The sequence below is a fragment of the Cucurbita maxima genome, unplaced genomic scaffold (genome assembly GCF_002738345.1).
Source record: "Cucurbita maxima cultivar Rimu unplaced genomic scaffold, Cmax_1.0 Cma_Scf00069, whole genome shotgun sequence".
NCBI classification, from domain to species: domain Eukaryota; kingdom Viridiplantae; phylum Streptophyta; class Magnoliopsida; order Cucurbitales; family Cucurbitaceae; genus Cucurbita; species Cucurbita maxima.
Genome location: NW_019272085.1, coordinates 1 through 20,550, shown reverse-complemented (window position 1 = coordinate 20,550; position 20,550 = coordinate 1). Strand labels below are relative to the sequence as shown.

Here is a 20,550-nt window from a genome sequence, read left to right as displayed (position 1 = left end):
GCATCTCATTTGTCATCTCGATCCCCATAGACGGGTCTATATATCTTGACGCCACCCCGAGTCTCGGGATGTCGTCGGCCATCATAACTCGCACGGTCATGCCATCGAGAATGGGCCCGCGTGTCTTTCATCTTATTGGGACTTCCCGAACATCCATCCATCTGGGTTCTATAGAGGTATTGGCCCTCCCGTGCCCATGCCGAGTCATTTACGAATACCGTACCGGATAGCGGGTGTATGTAGCAACCTCCAACACGCGGGCTAGGGCGCAATACCGGCACACCCATGCCGTCCGGTACTGTCCTTCAAAAATCCATTTCAAAGAAAATCGCCAGAGATACTCGTCTCAGCACGCTCGCCCACACTGTGATACACGTGTATGTGCCACAGGGTAGCTCACTTAGACCACAGGACCCAGGGGTGGTGGAGAGTTAACACCATGGTACCCCTATAGTACATCTTGAGCCATTTTAAATTTTCAGGCGTAGACATGATTTTGGTGAACGGTCATACGGTGTCGTGCATTGTCCGTCCGATGTCCGATTGACACCAAACTTGGTGAGCATTCATATTTCATATGGATGGATTTAAATCCCGAACCGCATGTCCAAATTCCTTCTGAAATCCCGACTTTTTGAGGTTAAGGCCCGAGGCCCTACCCTGCCCTTACACAAGCCTATCTTTAGTCNATATTTGTAGTTTAATAAAATCTTCCAATCACTCCACTATTTCTAAATAAATTACTCAATTATTAGGATTTTTTTTTTTGGTTAATTTCTCTAAAAAAAAATGAATCTATTAATAATTTTTTTAATAAAAATGAAAATATGGGCATTTTTTCTTTATTATACGAAAAATGGTTTAACCAATTGATTGAGTTTTAATGAATTATGAAAAAAAGAGTAACATTTAAACATAAAAATGAAATTTAAAAAAGAACTAAAATAGTATTTTATTTTACTTTAAAATTTACATTTGGAAGAAAATAAAAAATTTATAGACGGGCATCTCATTTGTCATCTCGATCCCCATAGACGGGTCTATATATCTTGACGCCACCCCGAGTCTCGGGATGTCGTCGGCCATCATAACTCGCACGGTCATGCCGTCGAGAATGGGCCCGCGTGTCTTTCATCTTATTGGGACTTCCCGAACATCCATCCATCTGGGTTCTATAGAGGTATTGGCCCTCCCGTGCCCATGCAGAGTCATTTACGAATACCGTACCGGATAGCGGGTGTATGTAGCAACCTCCAACACGCGGGCTAGGGCGCAATACCGGCACACCCATGCCGTCCGGTACTGTCCTTCAAAAATCCATTTTAAAGAAAATCGCCCGAGATACTCGTCTCAGCACGCTCGCCCACACTGTGATACACGTGTATGTGCCACAGGGTAGCTCACTTAGACCACAGGACCCAGGGGTGGTGGAGAGTTAACACCATGGTACCCCTATAGTACATCTTGAGCCATTTTAAATTTTCAGGCGTAGACATGATTTTGGTGAACGGTCATACGGTGTCGTGCATTGTCCGTCCGATGTCCGATTGACACCAAACTTGGTGAGCATTCATATTTCATATGGATGGATTTAAATCCCGAACCGCATGTCCAAATTCCTTCTAAAATCCCGACTTTTTGAGGTTAAGGCCCGAGGCCCTACCCTGCCCTTACACAAGCCTATCTTTAGTCTTCATGTCTATTCAATGTCTCTCTCTTGCTTATGTCCCAACTTGTCTTCAATGCCCACTTCGCATGGTAGTGTGTTGGATGATGCATCGTCCTCCTCGATCGCATCATGGCACTCTTCTATATTGGCCCGCATGTGGCCGGATGGACGTCTCTTGAGGGACGCCAATTTGCTTGTCATGAGGTGAGGGTCACTGTAACGCCCCTAATTTTATAAACCTAATTAGTGGTGCCACCCATGCATGAATATTTTATGAAATACTCAGTAAGTCACCCCACTGTTGGGATTAGAAATGAAAACACGCAACATATGAGCGGGACCTAACTTTTCATAAACTTTACATGGCCTTGGGCGCTTTTCTATTCCGGGTAGGGTTGGATGTGTGGTACTCCTTCACACACGGCCTATGTACGCGTACATGGACCTATCAGGCGGGCTCGTACACATACCCCCTAGGCCTGGTTTGGTCGAGCACAACGTGTTACACGTCGCCGGACACCACAGAACAGAAAAGGGTCCGCATGATATCATGGCGAACATAAATATCGTAATTCATTCTTTCTATAATAAAGGGGAAGAATCCCGATGCACGTGACATACATATATGCATGAGGTCCCTTAACATATCTAACATGACATTACATAAGCAGTGCTATCATCGCATATACGTTTCTTACATTACATGAAATCTCACATGACTTACATTACATGACATATTACATAACATGAAAGTACATTCAAGTTGCATAAACATCTCATGACATGACTCGATAATACTACGTGTATCCATGACATCGATCGACATTTTCATGACATATATTACTAACATATTATTCGTATTCACATGACATAAACAGTCAACATAATCCATTACGTTTCGTAGCATAAACAGTCACATAATTCATACATCATATGGTTATATCACATAATAAAACATGGGCATGCAGGGGCCATAGGGAACGCACCATCATACAACACACGTAGTAAACTAACTCCAACAGTAAGGTCACTTACCTCGATGGCCTTGGCCGAAGTCACTCACGACAAGCTAATCCCAACGGTTAAATACGTCCTATAATAACCACATAAAAACTTGGGAACCTTTCATAACATACCCTAGCTAAATCTCATGCTATTTATCAAAATAAACTCCCGACCTAATCTGTCTTTAACGGTTAGGAACCATTTTGACCTCAGATGGTAAAACTAAGGGCAGAAATGGCTTCGGAAGGGCTGAAAACCTTGGAATTGATATATTATAGTGATACCGAGCCATCAAGCTGAGCTTCTGAGCCGACCAACTAGCCGCCAAATCGAGCTGCGGGAATTGATGGAACCGAGCCGATTTTGTGATGTCCCACATTGGTTGGGGAGGAGAACAAAACACCCTTTATAAGGGTGTGGAAACCTTTTCCTAGCAGACGTGTTTAAAGCCTTGAGGGGAAGCCCGAAAGGGAAAGCCCAAAGAGGACAATATCTGCTAGCGGTGAATCTGGGTCGTTACTAATGGTATCAAAGCCAGACACCGGACGATGTGCAAACCTTCTTGCTGTTCCTCGAAGGGGGGTGGATTTGGGGGCGCCAGCCTTCTTGTTGTTCCCCGAAAGGGGGTAGACACCGGACGATGTGCCAACCTTCTCTCTGTTCCACGAAGGGGGTGTATTTGGGGGCGGTCCCACATAGATTGGAGGAAGGAAAGAGTGTCAGCGAGGACGCTGGGCCCCGAAGGGGGGGTGGATCGTGATGTCCCTTTATAAGCTAGGGAGGAGAACAAACCACCATTTATAATGAGTGTGGAAACCTTCCCCTAGTAGACGCGTTTTAAAGTCTTGAAGGGAAAAGCCCAAAAGGGAAAACCCAAAGAGGACAATATCGGCTAGCGGTGTATCTGGGGCGTTACAAATTTCATACACGTGCGAGCCGAGTCGCACTGTATATGCGTGCGAAGCTGCCGGAGCTATTAGGCGTGCGTCTGCGGCTCGACCCGATTCTAAAAACCTTGCCTCCATTACCCGACAAGCGACGAAACCCTAGTTTCCGCCTCCCCGATTCCAGCGACGCGCCGACGATCCCACAACGTCCTCAACATCGATTTTCGACGGTCAACCTTCTTTGACACAATGATCCCGACATCAATACCTTACTTCCACTCGATTCTTCCTCCGAAGAGCAGCCCCAACGTTCCGGAGGAAAGTTTGGGGAGGAAATCGTTTTCGAGAGATGTAAAAGGCTGGGCATAGAATATAAAAATAATCTCAAATAAGGCATTCTACAGTTTTAGGATAAGGAAACTTAGAGAAATAGGAATGTTTCTATTAGGTAATAAAAGTATGAAATCCCATGATTTCCAGGGATATTACATTTAATAAATCCAATTCTAAAAACCTTGCCTCCATTACTCGACAAGCGATGAAACCATAGTTTCCGCTTCCCTGATTTCGGCGACGCGCCGACGATCCCAAAACGTCCTCAACATCGATTTTCGACGGTCAACCTTTTTTGACACAATGATCCCGACATCAGTACCTTACTTCCACTCGATTCTTCCTCCGAAGAGCAACCCCAACGTTCCGGAGGAAAGTTTGGAGAGGAAATAGTTTTCGAGAGATGTAAAAGGTTGGGCATAGAATATAAAAATAATCTCAAGACATGCCTCCCTGATTCCGGCGACGCGCCGACGATCCCACAACGTCCTCAACATCGATTTTCGATGGTCAACCTTTGTTGACACAATGATCCCGACAGCAATACCTTACTTCCACTCAATTCTTCCTCCGAAGAGCAACCCCAACATTCCGGAGGAAAGTTTGGAGAGGAAATAGTTTTCGAGAGATGTAAAAGGTTAGGCATAGAATATAAAAATAATCTCAAGACATGCCTCCCTGATTTCGGCGACGCGCCGACGATCCCACAACGTCCTCAACATCGATTTTCGACGATCAACCTTCTTTGACACAATGATCCCGACATCAATACCTTACTTCCACTCGATTCTTCCTCCGAAGAGCAACCCCAACGTTCTGGAGGAAAGTTTGGAGAGGAAATAGTTTTTGAGAGATGTAAAAGGTTGAGCATAGAATATAAAAATAATCTCAAGACATTTCCCAATAAGGCATTTTACGGTTTAGGATAAGGAAACTTAGAGAAATAGGAATGTTTCTATTAGGTAATAAAAGTCTGAAATCCCTTGATTTCCGGAGAGATTACATTTAATTATTTATTTTATTTTTATTTTATTTTATTTTATTCTAGAAACTCGAATTGTTACGGTCACAACCTACTCTCTTCATTGTATGGTTGTGACATTCTCCCGCACTTAACTTAGACATCATCCTCGATGACTTACTCGGGCACAATCGTGTGACATTCTCCCCCACTTAATTTAGTCTTGGTCCTCGATGACTTTCTCGGGGCGCATTCGCTCCACTAATTGTGAAATTCTCCCCTACTCAATATTAGCATCATCCCGATGACGATCTGAACTTTCTGGCTGCTGTCGACTCGACTCGCTGGAATTGGTTGTGTTTCAGAAAGGTATAAAATTATTAAGCACCTGACTATCTTTTGTCATAATGCTCATCTTGATGACTTCTTCCATGACTTCTTCCGTCAGCCTTGAGACAAGTTCGAGTGGATGCTTCTAACGTCTCTTTTGTCATATGGCACCACAACTCTTGACTTGGTCAGTTGTTGGGTGAACTTGCCTCTAGATGCTTTTGACTTCTCTTTTGTCATATGGCACCACGTTCTGACTCTTGACTTGGTCAATTGTTGGATCTTGCTGATGTCTTCCTTCAGCTTGGAGACAAGTTCGAGTGGATGCTTCTAACTTCTCTTTTATCATATGGCACCACGACTCTTGACTTGGCCAGTTGTTGGGTGAACTTGCCTCTAGATGCTTCTGACTTCTCTTTTGTCATATGGCACCAGGTTCTCACTCTTGACTTGGTCAGTTGTTGGATCTTGCTGACGTCTTCCGTCAGCTTGGAGACAAGTTTGAGTGGATGCTTCTGACTTCTCTTTTGTCATATGGCACCACGACTCTTGACTTGGTCAGTTGTTGGGTGAACTTGCCTCTCAATGCTTTTGATTTCTCTTTTTGTCATATGGCAGATCTTTTGTCATATGACACCAGGTTCTGAATCTTGTCTTGGTCAGTCGTTGGATCTTGCTGACATCTTCCATCAGCTTGGAGACAAGTTCGAGTGGATACTTCTGACTTCTCTTTTGTCATATAGCACCACGTTCTAACTCTTTACTTGGTCAGTTGTGCTATACGACAAAAGAGAAGTCAAGGCAAGTTGACTTGGTCAGTTGTGCTATATGACAAAAGAGAAGACAAGGCAAGTTGACGGACTTCTCTTTGCTTCTGACTTCTCTTTTGTCATATGGTCATATGGCACCACACTTGGTCAATTGTTGGGTGAACTTACCTTGTAAGTTCATCTGTAATTCTTCGATTTTCGAGACCCACCTTCTATTAATAACTTTGGAAATCTCATAAATATTATTAGTTTCTTTTTTGAATTTAGAACTTGCCTCAACTTTGGCACTTATTCTTAATTTTTTATTTTCTTCCAAATGTAAATTTTAAAGTAAAATAAAATACTATTTTAGTCCTTTTTTAAATTTCATTTTTATGTTTAAATGTCATAATTCATTAAAACTCAATTGGTTAAACCATTTTTCGTATAATAAAGAAAAAATGCCCATATTTTCATTTTTATTGAAAAAATTATTAATAGATTCATTTTTTTAAGAGAAATTAACCAAAAAAAAAAAAAATCCTAATAATTGAGTAATTTAGCCCAATTTTAAGATTTAAATTCTGAAATTAATTTATTTAGAAATTTAGTGGAGTAATTTAAAAAATGAAAGACTTTATTAAACTACAAATATTAAATCATTGTAATCGCAACTCAGTCAAACGAAGAAGAGAGCGAAGAAGAGAGAAAAAGAATCGTTTTATTCAAAATCTTAAAATGAATGATAAATTAATGTTTTTAAACATAATTGTCTAAGTTCTATCCCTTGGTTATCCAGGGATTACCACGAATAAACACTCAAAAAGCTTCAACTCAGGAACTCTAAGAGCTCTATTCTCTTGGTTTTAGATTTTCATCAAGGCACCCGTGTAGGATATTCCGGTGTTCTTGATCCAAGAATCACCATGAATAAACAACGAAGGGGTGAAATTGATGGCCTCTTTTGCGGTGATCTGCTTAATTCCCTTCCACTTAACTCTATTTTCTTTTGCTGCACCAGGTCCTCTGTTGTCAAACTCTGTGTAATACAAAGTATTGAGAGCAAAATCACCATTCCATGGAAGCCAACCTTCAGGCTGGATCAAGTCGTCGATTTGGCTTTGCATGACGACGGTCCTTGAATATTGCTTCCATGGGCGACCAAGGTAGGACTTACTGGTATGGCGAACGGGGTAGTAGTCAGGGTCGGAAGAGATGGTGCAATTTTGGAGGACGATACCAGTGGGCTCATCACTCTCCATTCGACCTTGGGCAGTGATAGGGCATGGTTGTTTCGGCTTTGGCTTCCTCACTAAGATCTTACAGTTCTGTAACACGACAGCAGCATTGCCAAAGATGAAATCAACGGTACCGGAGATTGTGCAATCTCGGTAGAATTGACGGTTGGCATGGGGGTAGAAAGTATCTTGATAGCCGTCCATTCTACAATTGTAGAAGATTGACATGTCGGATTGAACTCGGAGTGCCACGGCCTGGCCTTTGTAAAGTCCAGCTGAGTTATCGAACCACAAGTCTTTTCCGATGAAGTTGGATCCGACCGCCGCTGTTAAGAATATGCAATCATGTTAAATTCACTTATTGAATTCGTATGAATATGACTATAAATTAGATGGCAACTTACCAAAGGTAGCACTTTTGAATGTGGTTGTCCCATCGACGACATTCTTGCTACCTGTGATCTTGGTCTTAGTCGGGCCGTCTCCAATCACCATGACATAGGTCATTTTTTTGTCCACCATCACTTGCTCTTCATAAACTCCTTCCTTCACATAAATCACAAAGGTTGTATTGCTCTTCAATGGTACCTCTTTAAGGGCTTCAGTTATTGTCTTGTACTTTCCACTCCCGTCTTTAGCCACCACCACATTCGCCTTGATGTTAGCTCCAGTGGCCTCGAGTAGCCCTCGTCTGTCGCTCACCCAAGATGGCTCTTCCTTTTCTTCATTGGAATGCTCTGTTCGAAGTTGCCGCCCCGTTTGTAGCAGTCCCAGCTTCTGCCACAAAGTGGTCACAAGGGATGTAACCTCACCCACCATCACAAGCCCATTGGCGGTCATTTCTTTTGACGTCTTCAACAAATTCTTCATCTTTTCACCAGTATCGCCAGGAACATTCTCGAAACCATCCAAACAAGTTTGTTGATATGTCAATGCAGCGCTCAACCAAATCCTAAGGTTCTCAAGATAATCATTCACTCTGTGTACGTCAAAACTATCGGTGATTTTATTAAAGGAAGTTAAAAGATCATCAATTGCATAATCCATGAGCTCGTCGCAAGCATCAACTGCGTTTTGCGCCAGGGGGTCGGTGGCGGCTTGTCTCAAAGTGGGGGAATTTGCAATGGCCGCTTTGAGCTGCTCAATAGCAAAATGGAACCCTGCCTTGACCAACTCACGTGGGTCTTTTGAGTCAACATTGGACTTCACCAGGACTTTTTCGCAAGTTTCACGGTAAGTAGTGGGCTCACATAGAGTCTTAATGTCAGCATTAGAGGAGCCATGGTCCTCTCCCGCGCCATTTACACCATTAACCAAGGCAACCAAAAACAGAGACAACAACCCAACCAGGGCAGCCTTATTGTCCTTGCATCCACCGCGGTCATACGCCATGTTTCTTCGCTACAAATCTCAAAAGCTGTTTTATTATTATTATTATTTTTTTTTTTTGTTTTGTTTTCTTGGGTAATAGAAGATGGGAAGTTGCTGCCTTGATTTCTCTCCGTTTGACAAATGACCTGTTTTTATATGAGAAAATTTTAACAGAGTTTCTAAATTGAAGTAAATATTGTTAGAGTTAGGAGTCTTCTAACCAATCATTTTTATTATTTTTTTTTCTTAAATAAAATTTTCGTATCTAAATTTAGATGATTTTTGCTAAACTTAAGATTAATTTAGTTAATTTTGCTAATTTTGTGCTCAAAATCCCCGTTGATTATGCTAAACATTTAAATTAAATTTTTTTTTTCTTATTAGCTCAGATAAAATTAATATAAAAATTTGTGATCAGTCAAAATACAACTCATAAATCTAAAGCTTTTGTAGGGATAAATAAATTTTAATAAAGATGCAACAAAAATGAACATTAACCTTTACTTGTTTAGGATTGATAACGAGACCTTTAACCTTACTTGTTGTGAAAAAGAAAACTACTCATTTTTCCTTAATTGTCCCATAAGCTACATAAACTACTCAAGGATTGCGTCATTTGGGAGCTATTCTGTTTAGTTAAATAATGTTGAGCTTTAACCAATTTCGATCATGTGGTCAAGAGATTCAAAACCCTACCCCGTAGGATCGAACTAAAAAAAATTGATGTTTTTTCTTCTTAAAAATAAAAATTAATTTTAATATTTGATATAAAAAAAATAACACTAAGTTTTCGAATAAGGTTTTGATTGTCGATAGAAATGTCAAGATATCAATTTCTTTGGAAACATTGAGGATCGATTTTATCGGTTCCTAATATTTCATTTGGTTCGAGAGATTTTTCCTTTCAATTTTCAAAGCTTAGATCTCCGAAGCTCCAGCTTGGCAATGGTTCCAAAATGAACTTCATCAGGGCCATCTGCTATTCTCAAGGTTCTTGCAGCAGCCCAGAGATGAGCAAGAACAGTGTCAGAAGATAAGCCACCTGCACCATGAACTTCCATTCCCATGTCCAGAATCTGCAATGCCATATTGGTTGCTGCAACCTGTGCCATGTTTCACCAAGGTATTAATGGAGACGTGGTCAAAAAATGAAAAAAACGAGAAAGGAGAAGGGTAGAAATCTGTTAAATGGTTAACAAAAAATGAACGATGTCGTGGTAACTAAGATGTTTGTAAGTCCAAAAGAACGACAATTAGATAGGTTGGCTTTTCGTTCAATATTCTAGTCATTCTTCTACTCCAAAGATAGGTTTAAAACATTTATGAAAGGTCATGAACTTAAATAACTTCGATTAGATGTAAGAAAATTTATCTTGGCCATTGCTATCGTCCCACGTGCTTTCTTGTTTCCTAGCCGATCTAACTGATCAGCTGCTTCCAAGACTAGCAATCTCGTGCCCTCAAGTTTACGCGACACTGACACAAACATAGTCATTCTCTCAAAAATTGTTATATATTTTGGGGGCAATCATGTGGCTACTATATCCAAATACTGGCATTGTTTGAAAGGAAGGAATCCTGCTCAGTGTCACGGTCCTACATTTTTTACCGTGTGGCATCGTGATCTTGACATGCTCACGACTAGCCTTAAGGGGAATCAAGCCCCATATATATTTTTCGCCCCGACTTTGTGGCTTCGTNTCGTGCCCTCAAGTTTCACGCGACACTGACACAAACATAGTCATTCTCTCAAAAATTGTTATAGATTTTGGGGGCAATCATGTGGCTACTATATCCAAATACTGGCATTGTTTGAAAGGAAGGAACCCTGATCAGTGTCACGGTCCTACATTTTATACCGTGTGGCATCGTGATCTTGACACGCTCACGACTAGCCTTAAGGGGAATCAAGCCCCATATATATTTTTCGCCCCGACTTTGTGGCTTCGTCGGACCTTAGGCGAAGTTTGTCTTCGCCAATCCAATATCGCTTGTGCGGAATCCAAGCTTGTTCAACCACACACGCCGCTTGCGCGTGCATGTTCAATTGTCTGCGACACATCCGACTTGCCTCTGCACTAGGCCAAGTCATTCGGCTCTACCTTGCCTCTGCTCGAGCCAAGGTCTCTCAATGCAACGTCGCATCTCATTTGTCATCTCGATCCCCATAGACGGGTCCATATATCTTGACGCCACCCCGAGTCTCGGGATGTCGTCGGCCATCATAACTCGCACGGTCATGCCATCGAGAATGGGACCGCGTGTCTTTCATCTTATTGGGACTTCCCGAACATCCATCCATCTGGGTTCTATAGAGGTATCGGCCCTCCGTGCCCATGCCGAGTCATTTACGAATACCGTACCGGATGGCGGGAGTATGTAGCAACCTCCAACACGCGGGCTAGGGCGCAATACCGGCACACCCATGCCGTCCGGTACTGTCCTTCAAAAATCCATTTCAAAGAAAATCGCCCGAGATACTCGTCTCAGCACGCTCGCCCACACTGTGATACACGTGTATGTGCCACAGGGTAGCTCACTTAGACCACAGGACCCAGGGGTGGTGGAGAGTTAACACCATGGTACCCCTATAGTACATCTTGAGCCATTTTAAATTTTCAGGCGTAGACATGATTTTGGTGAACGGTCATACGGTGTCGTGCATTGTCCGTCCGATGTCCGATTGACACCAAACTTGGTGAGCATTCATATTTCATATGGATGGATTTAAATCCCGAACCGCATGTCCAAATTCCTTCTAAAATCCCGACTTTTTGAGGTTAAGGCCCGAGGCCCTACCCTGCCCTTCAACAAGCCTATCTTTACTCTTCATGTCTATTCAATGTCTCTCTCTTGCTTATGTCCCAACTTGTCTTCAATGCCCACTTCGCATGGTGGTGTGTTGGATGATGCATCATCCTCCTCGATCGCATCATGGCACTCTTCTATATTGGCCCACATGTGGCCGGATGGGCGTCTCTTGAGGGACGCCAATTTGCTTGTCATGAGGTGAGGGTCACAACCTACTCTCTTCATAGTATCATAGTATGGTTGTGACATTCTCCCCCACTGTCTTTTGTCATAATGCTCATCTTGCTGACGTCTTCCGTCAGCTTGGAGACAAGTTTGAGTGAATGCTTTTAACTTCTCTTTTGTCATATGGCACCACGACTCTTGACCTTGTTTGTTGTTGGGTGAACTTGACTCTAGATGCTTCTGACTTCTCTTTTCTTACATGGCACCATCTTTTGTCATACGGCACCACGTTTTGACTCTTTACTTGGTCAGTTGCTGGATCTCTCTAATGTTTTTCGTCAGCTTGGAGACAAGTTCGAGTGGATGCTTCTGACTTCTCTTTTGTTATATGGCACCACGACTCTTGACTTTGTTAGTTGTTGGGTGAACTTGCCTCTCGATGCTTCTGATTTCTCTTTTGTCATATGGCACTAGGTTCTGACTCTTGACTTGCTGAGTTGTTAGATCTTGCTGACATCTTCCGCTTGAAACAAGTTCAAGTGGGTGCTTACGACTCTTTAGGTGAACTTGCCTAGATGCTTTTTAGAGTTCTGTCCACTTGTTAGAGTTCACTTCTCTTTTGTCATATGACATGTTCAGATGTTGGATGAACTTGCCTCATGTTTAGTTTTCAGTTCCAGAATTTAATTCTTTTTGTAAATATATGTAATTTTTCAAATTTTCTAGAACCACCTTCTATTAATAACTTTTTCGGAATCCCATAACTAAAATACTATTAATTTTTTATTTTCTTAAAAAGTAAATTTTAAACTAAATCAAAATAATATTTTTGTCCTTTTTTAATTTATTTTTATGTTTAAATGTATTGTTTTCTTTTTTTAATAATTCATTAAATCTCAATCAATTGGTTAAATAATAACAATTTTTCGCATAATAAAGAAAAAATATCCATATTTTCATTTTTATTGAAAAAATTATTGTAGATTCATTTTTTAATAGAAATTAACAAAAAGAAAATCCTAATAATTTAATAATTGAGACTAATTTTAAGATTTAAATTTCTAAATTAATACTTTTATAAACTAATTTTACTTAGAAATTTAGTGGAGTGATTTATAATTATTTCCTCTTGATTTGATTTAAAATCTGCATACAATTTTTCTAAAATCATAAATAATTTTCAAATAAGTAAAAAAAATTTGAAGATTATTCCTCATAAAATTTATACATTAACAATTTTTAAATTGATTTGATCTTAATTGATAAAGTTATTTAGTTTGAGAAATAACCATGGATGATGAAAGTCCCACATTGGCTAATTTAGGGAATGATCTGGTTTATAAGTGAGGAATACTAACTTCATTGGTATATAAGACCTTTTGGGGAAGCCCAAAGCAAAGTCATGAGACTTTATGCTCAAAGTGAACAATATCATACTATTGTGGAGAGTCGTGTTCGTCTAACCTCACTATAACCCAAATATCACTAGATACATTATTCAAGCACTTGAACCCACTTGGATCACATCTAGACAAATCGAAGTGGGACAAAGGGCAATGACATAAAATGCACGACGCGGCAGAAAAATATGGGTACATAACCAAACAAACCCGATACACTAAGACTCACAAAAACACGTATGGGTTCAGGGAATTTAAACTATAACATATTGTAACGGGGATCCAAAAAAGAGAAAAAATCGTTTATTCAAAATCTCAAACTATACGATAAATTAATGTTTTTAAATAAAATTTTGTCCTATTCACTTGGTTTTAGACCATTGTCATGCCCGAAAAGTAGATTAGGACAAATAAACAAAAAGCTTCAACTCATGAATTCTAGGAGCTATATTCCTTTGGTTTTAGATTTTCATCATGCCACCCGTGTACGGTATTCCACTGCTCTTGATCCAAGAATCACCANCTTTGTCTTGCTTATGTCTCAACTTGTCTTCAATGCCCACTTCGTGTGGTGGTGTGTTGGATGATGCATCGTCCTCCTCGATCGCATCATGACACTCTTCTATATTGGCCAGCATATGGCCAGATGGACGTCTCTTGAGGGACGCCACTTTGCTTGTCATGACGCGAGGGTCACAACCTACTCTCTTTATAGTATGGTTGTGACATTCTCCCCCACTTAACTTAGTCATCATCCTCGATGACTTACTCGGGCACAATTGTATTGCAGATTGTGACATTCTCCCCCACTTAATTTAGTCATCGTCCTCGATGACTTTCTCAGGGCACATTCGCCCCACTAATTGTGAAATTCTCCCCTACACAATCTCGGCATCGTCCCGATGATGATCCAAACTCTCTGACTGTTGCCGACTCGACTCGATGGAATTTGTTGTGTTTCATAAAGGTATAAAATTATTAAGCACCTGACTATCTTTTGTCATAATGCTCATCTTGCTAACGTCTTCCGTCAGCTTGGAGACAAGTTCGAGTGGATGCTTCTGACTTCTCTTTTGTCATATGGCACCACGACTCTTGACTTGGTCAATTGTTGGGTGAACTTGCCTCTAGATGCTTCTGACTTCTCTTTTGTCATATGGCACCATCTTTTGTCATATGGCACCACGTCCTGACTCTTGACTTGGTCAGTTGTTGGATCTTGCTGACGTCTTCCGTCAACTTGGAGACAAGTTCGAGTGGATGCTTTTGATTTCTCTTGTCATATGGCACCACGACTCCTGACTTGGTCAGTTGTTGGGTGAACTTGTCTATGCTTCTTATTTCTCTTTTGTCATATGGCACTAGGTTCTTACTCTTGACTTGGTCAGTTGTTGGATCTTGCTGATGTCTTCCATCAGCTTGGAGATAAGTTCGAGTGGATGCTTCTGACTTCTCTTTTGTTATATGGCACCACGTTCTGGCTCTTGACTTGGTCGGTTGTTGGGTGAACTTGTCTCATGTTGAGTTCTCGGTTCACATAATTTAATTCTTTTTATAGATTCATCTATAATTCTTGGATTTTCGAGACCAACCTTCTATTTATAACTTCGGGAATCCCATAAATATTATCACATAGATCAATTCTTTTTTGAATTTTGAACTTGTCTCAACTTTGGCACTACTCTTACTTTTTTTTTATTTTCTTAAAAAAGTCAATCTTAAAATAAATTAAAATACAATTTTAGTCCTTTTTTAAAATTTATGTTTATGTTTAAATGTTATGTTTTCTTTTTTTAATAATTCATTATAACTAAATCAATGGGTTAAATAACCATTAACAATTTTTCATATAATAAAGAAAAAATGTCCATATTTTCATTTTTATTGAAAAAATTATTACTAGATTCATTTTTTCAGCCATACCGTTAACGCTACAATTTTATAAAGTATTCTACCTAGTTTAACAACAGCTACCCAAATCGAAGCGGGATGAAGGGCAATGACACGAAATGCACGACGCGTCGGAAAAATATGGGTAAGTATATTTCCAGACAAACCCGTTACACTAAGACCCACAAAAACACACGAGTTTAGGAAAGGATCCCCGAATATTAGGTAGCTATTGTTAGACCCGGTAGAATACTTTATGAAATTGTAGTGTATAATAATTTAATCTGTATAATGATTTAGTCTCTCCAAAAAAAAAAAAAAAATATTATTAAATTTTTTTTTAATTATAACCTAATTTAAACTACAAATATTAAATCATTATATTCTCAAAAAAGAGAAAGAATTGTTTAATTCAAAATCTCAAAATGAACTATAAATTAATGTTTTTAAATAAATTTTGTCTGGTTCCTTGGTTTTAGACCATTGTAGGAAACTCCGGTGCGCCTAATCTAGGGATTACCACGAATAAACAATCAAAAAGGTCTTGGTTTTAGATTTTCATCATGCCACCAGTGTACGGTATTCGGATGCTCTTGATCCAAGAATCACCATGAGTAAACAACGAAGGGGTAAAATTGATGGTCTATTTTGCTGTGATCTCTTTAATTCCCTTCCACTTAACTCTATTTTCTTTTGCTGCTCCAGGTCCTTTGTTATCGAACTCTGTAAAACAAAGTCCTGAGAGTAGAATCATCACTCCATCGCATCTAACCTTCAGGATGGATCAAGTCATCGATTTGGCATTGCATGATTATGATTCTTGAATACCACTTCCATGGGCAACCAAGGTAGGACTTACTGGTATGGCGAATGGGGTAGAACTCAGGGTTGGAAGAGATGGTGCAATTTTGGAGGATGATACCGGTGGGCTCTTTACTCTGGGTTCGACCTTGGGCAGTGACAAAGCATGATTGATTCGGCATTGGCTTCCTCACTAAGATCTTACCGTTCTGTAGACAGAAGCATTGTCAAAGATAAAATCAATCAATGGTACCGGAGATTGTGCAATCTCGGTAGAATTGACGGTGAGCATGGGGGTAGAGAGTATCTTGATAGTCGTCCATTCTACAATTGTAGAAGATTGACATGTCAGATTGAACTCGGAGTGCCACAGCCTGGTGTTTCTCAGGCCCAGTTGAGTTATCGAACCACAAGTCTTTTTCGATGAAGTTGGATCCGACCGCCGCTGTTAAGAATATGCAATCATGTTAAATTCACTTATTGAATTCGTATGAATATGACTATAAATTAGATGACAACTTACCAAAGGTAGCACTTTTGAATGTGGTTGTCCCATCAACGACATTCTTGCTACCTGTGATCTTGGTCTTAGTCGGGCCGTCTCCAATCACCATGACATAGGTCATTTTTTTGTCCACCATCACTTGCTCTTCATAAACTCCTTCCTTCACATAAATCACAAAGGTTGTATTGCTCTTCAATGGTACCTCTTTAAGGGTTTCAGTTATTGTCTTGTACTTGCCACTTCCGTCTTTAGCCACCACCACATCCGCCTTGATGTTAGCTCCAGTGGCCTCGAGTAGCCCTCACCTGTTGCTCACCCAAGATGGCTCTTCCTCTTCTTCATTGGATTCTTTTGTTCGAAGTTGTCGTTTGTGGCAGTCCTAGCTTCTGTCACAAAGAGCTCACAAGGGATGTAACCTCACCCACCATCACAAGTCCATTGGCGGTCATTTCTTTTGACGTCTTCAACAAACTCTTCATCTTTTCACCAGTATCGCCAAGAACATTCTCGAAACCATCCAAACAAGTTTCTTGATATGTCAATGCACCGTTCAACCAAATCTTAAGATTCCCAAGATGATCATTCATTTTGTGTAGACTCAAGAACATTAAATGAATTTTATTATTTTCTATTACAATTGAAAATTATTCTGCCAAGTCTCATCCTACTTCAATGGAAAAGACTTGTGGTTCGATAACTCAACTGGGAGAAACACCGGGCTGTGGCACTCCAAGTTCAATCTGACATGTCAATCTTCTACAATTGTAGAATGGACGACTATCAAGATACTCTCTACCCCATGCTCACCGTCAATTCTACCGAGATTGCACAATCTTCGGTACCGTTGATTGATTAACGCTGATTTTTCATCGCTACAATGTTTAGGATTGATAATGGGACCTTTAACTTTTGTCATGATGATCGTTAATGCATAACAATTTAATCGGTATAATAATTTAGTCTCTCCAGCAAAATAATTTTATTTTAAAAAATTATTATAACATATTTTAAACTAAAGATCTTTTGCGTATTAAAATTTAAAAATTAAATATCTTACTAACAAAAAAAGAAAAAAAAATCTTAAAATGAGCTCATTGTTTTATTCAAAATCTTAAAATGAGCAATAAATTAATGTTTTTATACATAATTGTCGAGAATTCTAGGAGTTCTATTCCCTTGATTTTAGATCGTTGCCATGCCCGAATAGTAAGGAACTCCAGTGCGCCTAATCCAGGGATTACCACGAATAAACAACCCAGGGGTGAAATCAATGGCATGCTTTGGTGTGATTTGTTTAATTCCCCTCCACTTAACTCTATTTTGTTTTGCTGCACCAGGTCCTCTGTTATCAAATTCTGTGTAAAACAAAGTCTTGAGAGCAAAATCGCCCTCCCATGGAAGCCACCCTTCAGGTTGGATCAAGTCGTCAATTTGGCATTGCATGATGATGGTTCTTGAATACTGCTTCCATGGGCGGCCAAGGTAGGTCTTGAAGACATGGCGGACGGGGAAGAAGCCAGGGTCAGAAGAGATGGCGCAATTTTGGAGGACGATACCAGTGGGCTCTTTCCTCTCGAGCCGACCTTGAGCAGTGACGATGCATTTTTGATTCTCCATTGGCTTCCTCACAAATATCTTACAGTTTTGTAAGATGACAGCAGCATTGCCAAAGATGAAATCAATGGTACCAGTGATGGTGCAATCTCGAAAGAATTGACGATGAGCATGGGTGTAGAGAGTATCTTGATAGCCGTCCATTCTACAATTGTAGAAGATTGACATGTCTGATTGAACTCGGAGTGCCACAGCCTGGTGTTTCTCAGGCCCAGCAGAGTTCTCGAACCACAAGTCTTTTCCAATGAAGTTGGTTCCAACCGCCGCTGTTAAGAATATGAAATGTTAAATTCATTTTTTAAATTTGTATGAATATGATAATAAACTAGATGGTAACTTACCAAAGGTAGCAGTTTTGAATGTGGATGTTCCATCCTTGAAGTTCTTGCCGGCCGTGATCTTGGTCTTGGTAGGACCATCTCCAATCATCATGACCCAGGTCATTGTTTTGTCCACCATTACTTGCTCTTGGTAAACTCCTTCCTTGACATAAATCACAAAGGTTTTATTGCTCTTCCTTGGGACATCTTGAAGGGCTTGAGTTATTGTCTTGTACTTTCCACTTCCGTCTTTAGCCACCACCACATTTGCCCTAATCTTGGCACCAGTGGCTTGGAGTAGCCCTCGCCTGTCATTGACCCAAGATGGCTCTTCCTCTTCATCTTCTTCATCGAGTTCTTTTGCTCGGAGTTGTCGCCCTGTTTCTGGCAGCCCGAGCGCCTTCCACAAAGAGCTCACAAGAGATGTAACCTCACCCACCATCACAAGTCCATTAGCGGTCATTTCTTTTGACGTCTTCAACAAATTCGTCATCTTTTCACCAGTATCGCCAGTAACATTCTCGAAAGCATCCAAACAAGTTTCTTGATATGTCAACGCACCACTCAACCAAATCCTAAGATTCTTAAGATAATTATCCACCCTATTTAAACTAAAACTATCAGTGATTTGATCAAACGTAGTTAAAAGATCATCAATTGCATAATCTATGAGCTCGTCACAAGTATCAATGGCTTCTTTCGCCATGGGGTCGGTGGCGGCTTGTTTCAAAGTGGGGGAATTTGCAATTGCCGCTTTGAGCTGCTCAATAGCAAAATGGAACCCTGCCTTGATCAACTCACGTGGGTCTTTTGAGTCAACATTGGACTTCACCAGGGCTTCTTCGCAAGTTTCACGATAAGTAGTGGGCTCACATATAGTCTTAATGGCAACATTAGAGGACCCAGAGTCCTCTCCTGCGCCACTTGCACCATTAACCAAGGCAACCAAAAACAGAGACAACAACCCAACCAGGGCAACTTTATTGTTCTTGCATCCACCGCCGTCATACGCCATGTTTCTTCGCTACAAATCTCGAGCTATTTTTTTTGCTTTTTTTTTTGTTTTGTTTTGTTTTGTTGGATAATAGAAAATGGGAAGTTGTTGCCTTGATTCCTTCGGTTCAACAAATGACTTGTTTTTATATGAGAAAATTTTAACTGAATTTCAAAATTATAGTAAATATTGTTAGAGTTGGAGCATTATGGACCAATCATTTTCACTTTATTTTTTAAATAAAATTTTTGCTTTTCTAAAGTTAGGATTAATTTAGTTAATTTTGGCTAGGTTTGTGGTAAAAATCGTGATTACGTTAATTATTTAAATTAACCCATTTTTTGAGTAATTATTAATTATTTAATTAGAAGTTAGTTAACTCAGCTAAAATTGATATAAAAATTGATGATTTAAAGGTAAAAATACAATTTATTAGTAAATAAGTCCAAAGGTTTTGTTGTAATAAATAAATTTTAATAATGATCATTAAATGAATTTTGCTATTTTCTATTAAAATTTACATTTTATTTTTTGAAAAAAAAACTCGACAAAGGTAAAAACAATATTGATGTGACCACTACTTAAGTATCGTAGGGTATTGAATCAAGCCTCGACTTACGTATAGTGTCATGGCAACTTGTAAGGATCTCACTAAGATAAGTCGATAAGTAGTGGGCTCACATAGAGTCCTATGATCGACCGAGGAGGAGACGAGTTGCTCCGAGTCAACCACAACCGAGACGGGTTGCTCCAAGTCAGCCACAACCTATAATAACGACTCAACCTCCACGAAAGGTGGCTGACCCATCGCCAACTATTCGTTAGAGGTGTACATTCAACCCGACAACTCGGACCAACCCAACTCGAATTATTGGGGTTCAGTTGGGTTGGGTTATCATTTCGAGTTAGATTGGGTTAATTTTTCTGAACCCGAACTGATTCAATTCAATTTTGGGCTCATGGGACAAAAACCTTCCTTTACAGGAGAGTCAAGACTATTCATTCGAGTTTCATCCTCTCCCTACTGACTCATTCACCTTTTCCTGATTGAAGGAGGTAAAAGAAAAGAGAATGAATTGAAAGAAGAATAAAATGATGGATTCTTTCTCCTGTCTTCACCCCTGAACCGTAAACTATCTATCAGCTTTTCTCCCTACTCATTCTGCTGAACCTAACTCAAGATGAATTAGACTGATTTCATTCACCTTTACAGTCGGTAAAGCATACATATTCTTTAAAGTTGAACCAAATAATAAAATATATTAAGAACCTTAGCATACTTCTCTTCCAAATTGCTAACCCAGCTTCTCTAGAATTATTCTCGCACAAGTTCGACTCTAGTTCTATAGTATTTTTTATTTATTTTGTTAGGTATAGTTTATTTTTATTATTTTTTAATTTCGTGATTGGATCTATCCTCATATTTTCCTTACCAAAATAATTATTTTTATTGTTTTTTAATTTCGCGATCTATTCTTATATTTTCCTTACTAATGTAATCAATTCG

At 39.9% G+C, this 20,550-nt stretch overlaps 4 protein-coding genes across 4 annotated transcripts in view; all 4 read right to left on the bottom strand.

The window, feature by feature from the left end:
* The window catches only part of LOC111472265 (pectinesterase-like), a 3,738-nt gene extending 3,451 nt beyond the window's left edge, over window positions 1-287 (bottom strand). The window contains exon 1 of the mRNA XM_023117913.1: window positions 219-287. Coding sequence (XP_022973681.1) covers window positions 219-287 — 69 coding nt within the window. The remainder of the gene's footprint in view (window positions 1-218) is intronic.
* A 6,511-nt stretch (window positions 288-6,798) lies between these two features.
* Window positions 6,799-8,584, bottom strand: LOC111472354 (pectinesterase-like). The gene is made up of 2 exons (XM_023118031.1): window positions 7,577-8,584; window positions 6,799-7,498 (listed from the first exon to the last, which is right to left on the bottom strand). Exons 1-2 carry the CDS (start codon window positions 8,562-8,564, stop codon window positions 6,801-6,803), a joined length of 1,686 nt encoding a protein of 561 aa, XP_022973799.1. The 5' UTR covers window positions 8,565-8,584; the 3' UTR covers window positions 6,799-6,800.
* A 7,265-nt stretch (window positions 8,585-15,849) lies between these two features.
* On the bottom strand, window positions 15,850-16,702 carry LOC111472352 (probable pectinesterase/pectinesterase inhibitor 21). Its single transcript, XM_023118028.1, has 3 exons — window positions 16,520-16,702; window positions 16,134-16,404; window positions 15,850-16,055 (listed from the first exon to the last, which is right to left on the bottom strand). The coding sequence occupies exons 1-3, from the start codon at window positions 16,700-16,702 to the stop codon at window positions 15,850-15,852; spliced, it is 660 nt and encodes a 219-aa protein (XP_022973796.1).
* A 567-nt stretch (window positions 16,703-17,269) lies between these two features.
* Window positions 17,270-19,088, bottom strand: LOC111472353 (pectinesterase-like). Its single transcript, XM_023118030.1, has 2 exons — window positions 18,071-19,088; window positions 17,270-17,995 (listed from the first exon to the last, which is right to left on the bottom strand). Exons 1-2 carry the CDS (start codon window positions 19,062-19,064, stop codon window positions 17,298-17,300), a joined length of 1,692 nt encoding a protein of 563 aa, XP_022973798.1. The 5' UTR covers window positions 19,065-19,088; the 3' UTR covers window positions 17,270-17,297.
* Window positions 19,089-20,550: the final 1,462 nt, after the last annotated feature.

Coding starts and splice junctions, on each gene's coding strand:
- LOC111472354 (XM_023118031.1), bottom strand. CDS start 8,564: ATGGCGTATGACCGCGGTGGATGCAAGGACAATAAGGCTGCCCTGGTT. Junction 7,499..7,576: donor ATTCAAAAGTGCTACCTTTG/GTAAGTTGCCAT, acceptor TATTCTTAACAG/CGGCGGTCGGATCCAACTTC.
- LOC111472353 (XM_023118030.1), bottom strand. CDS start 19,064: ATGGCGTATGACGGCGGTGGATGCAAGAACAATAAAGTTGCCCTGGTT. Junction 17,996..18,070: donor ATTCAAAACTGCTACCTTTG/GTAAGTTACCAT, acceptor TATTCTTAACAG/CGGCGGTTGGAACCAACTTC.
- LOC111472352 (XM_023118028.1), bottom strand. CDS start 16,702: ATGAATGATCATCTTGGGAATCTTAAGATTTGGTTGAACGGTGCATTG. Junction 16,405..16,519: donor TGGGTGAGGTTACATCCCTT/GTGAGCTCTTTG, acceptor GGGCTACTCGAG/GCCACTGGAGCTAACATCAA. Junction 16,056..16,133: donor ATTCAAAAGTGCTACCTTTG/GTAAGTTGTCAT, acceptor TATTCTTAACAG/CGGCGGTCGGATCCAACTTC.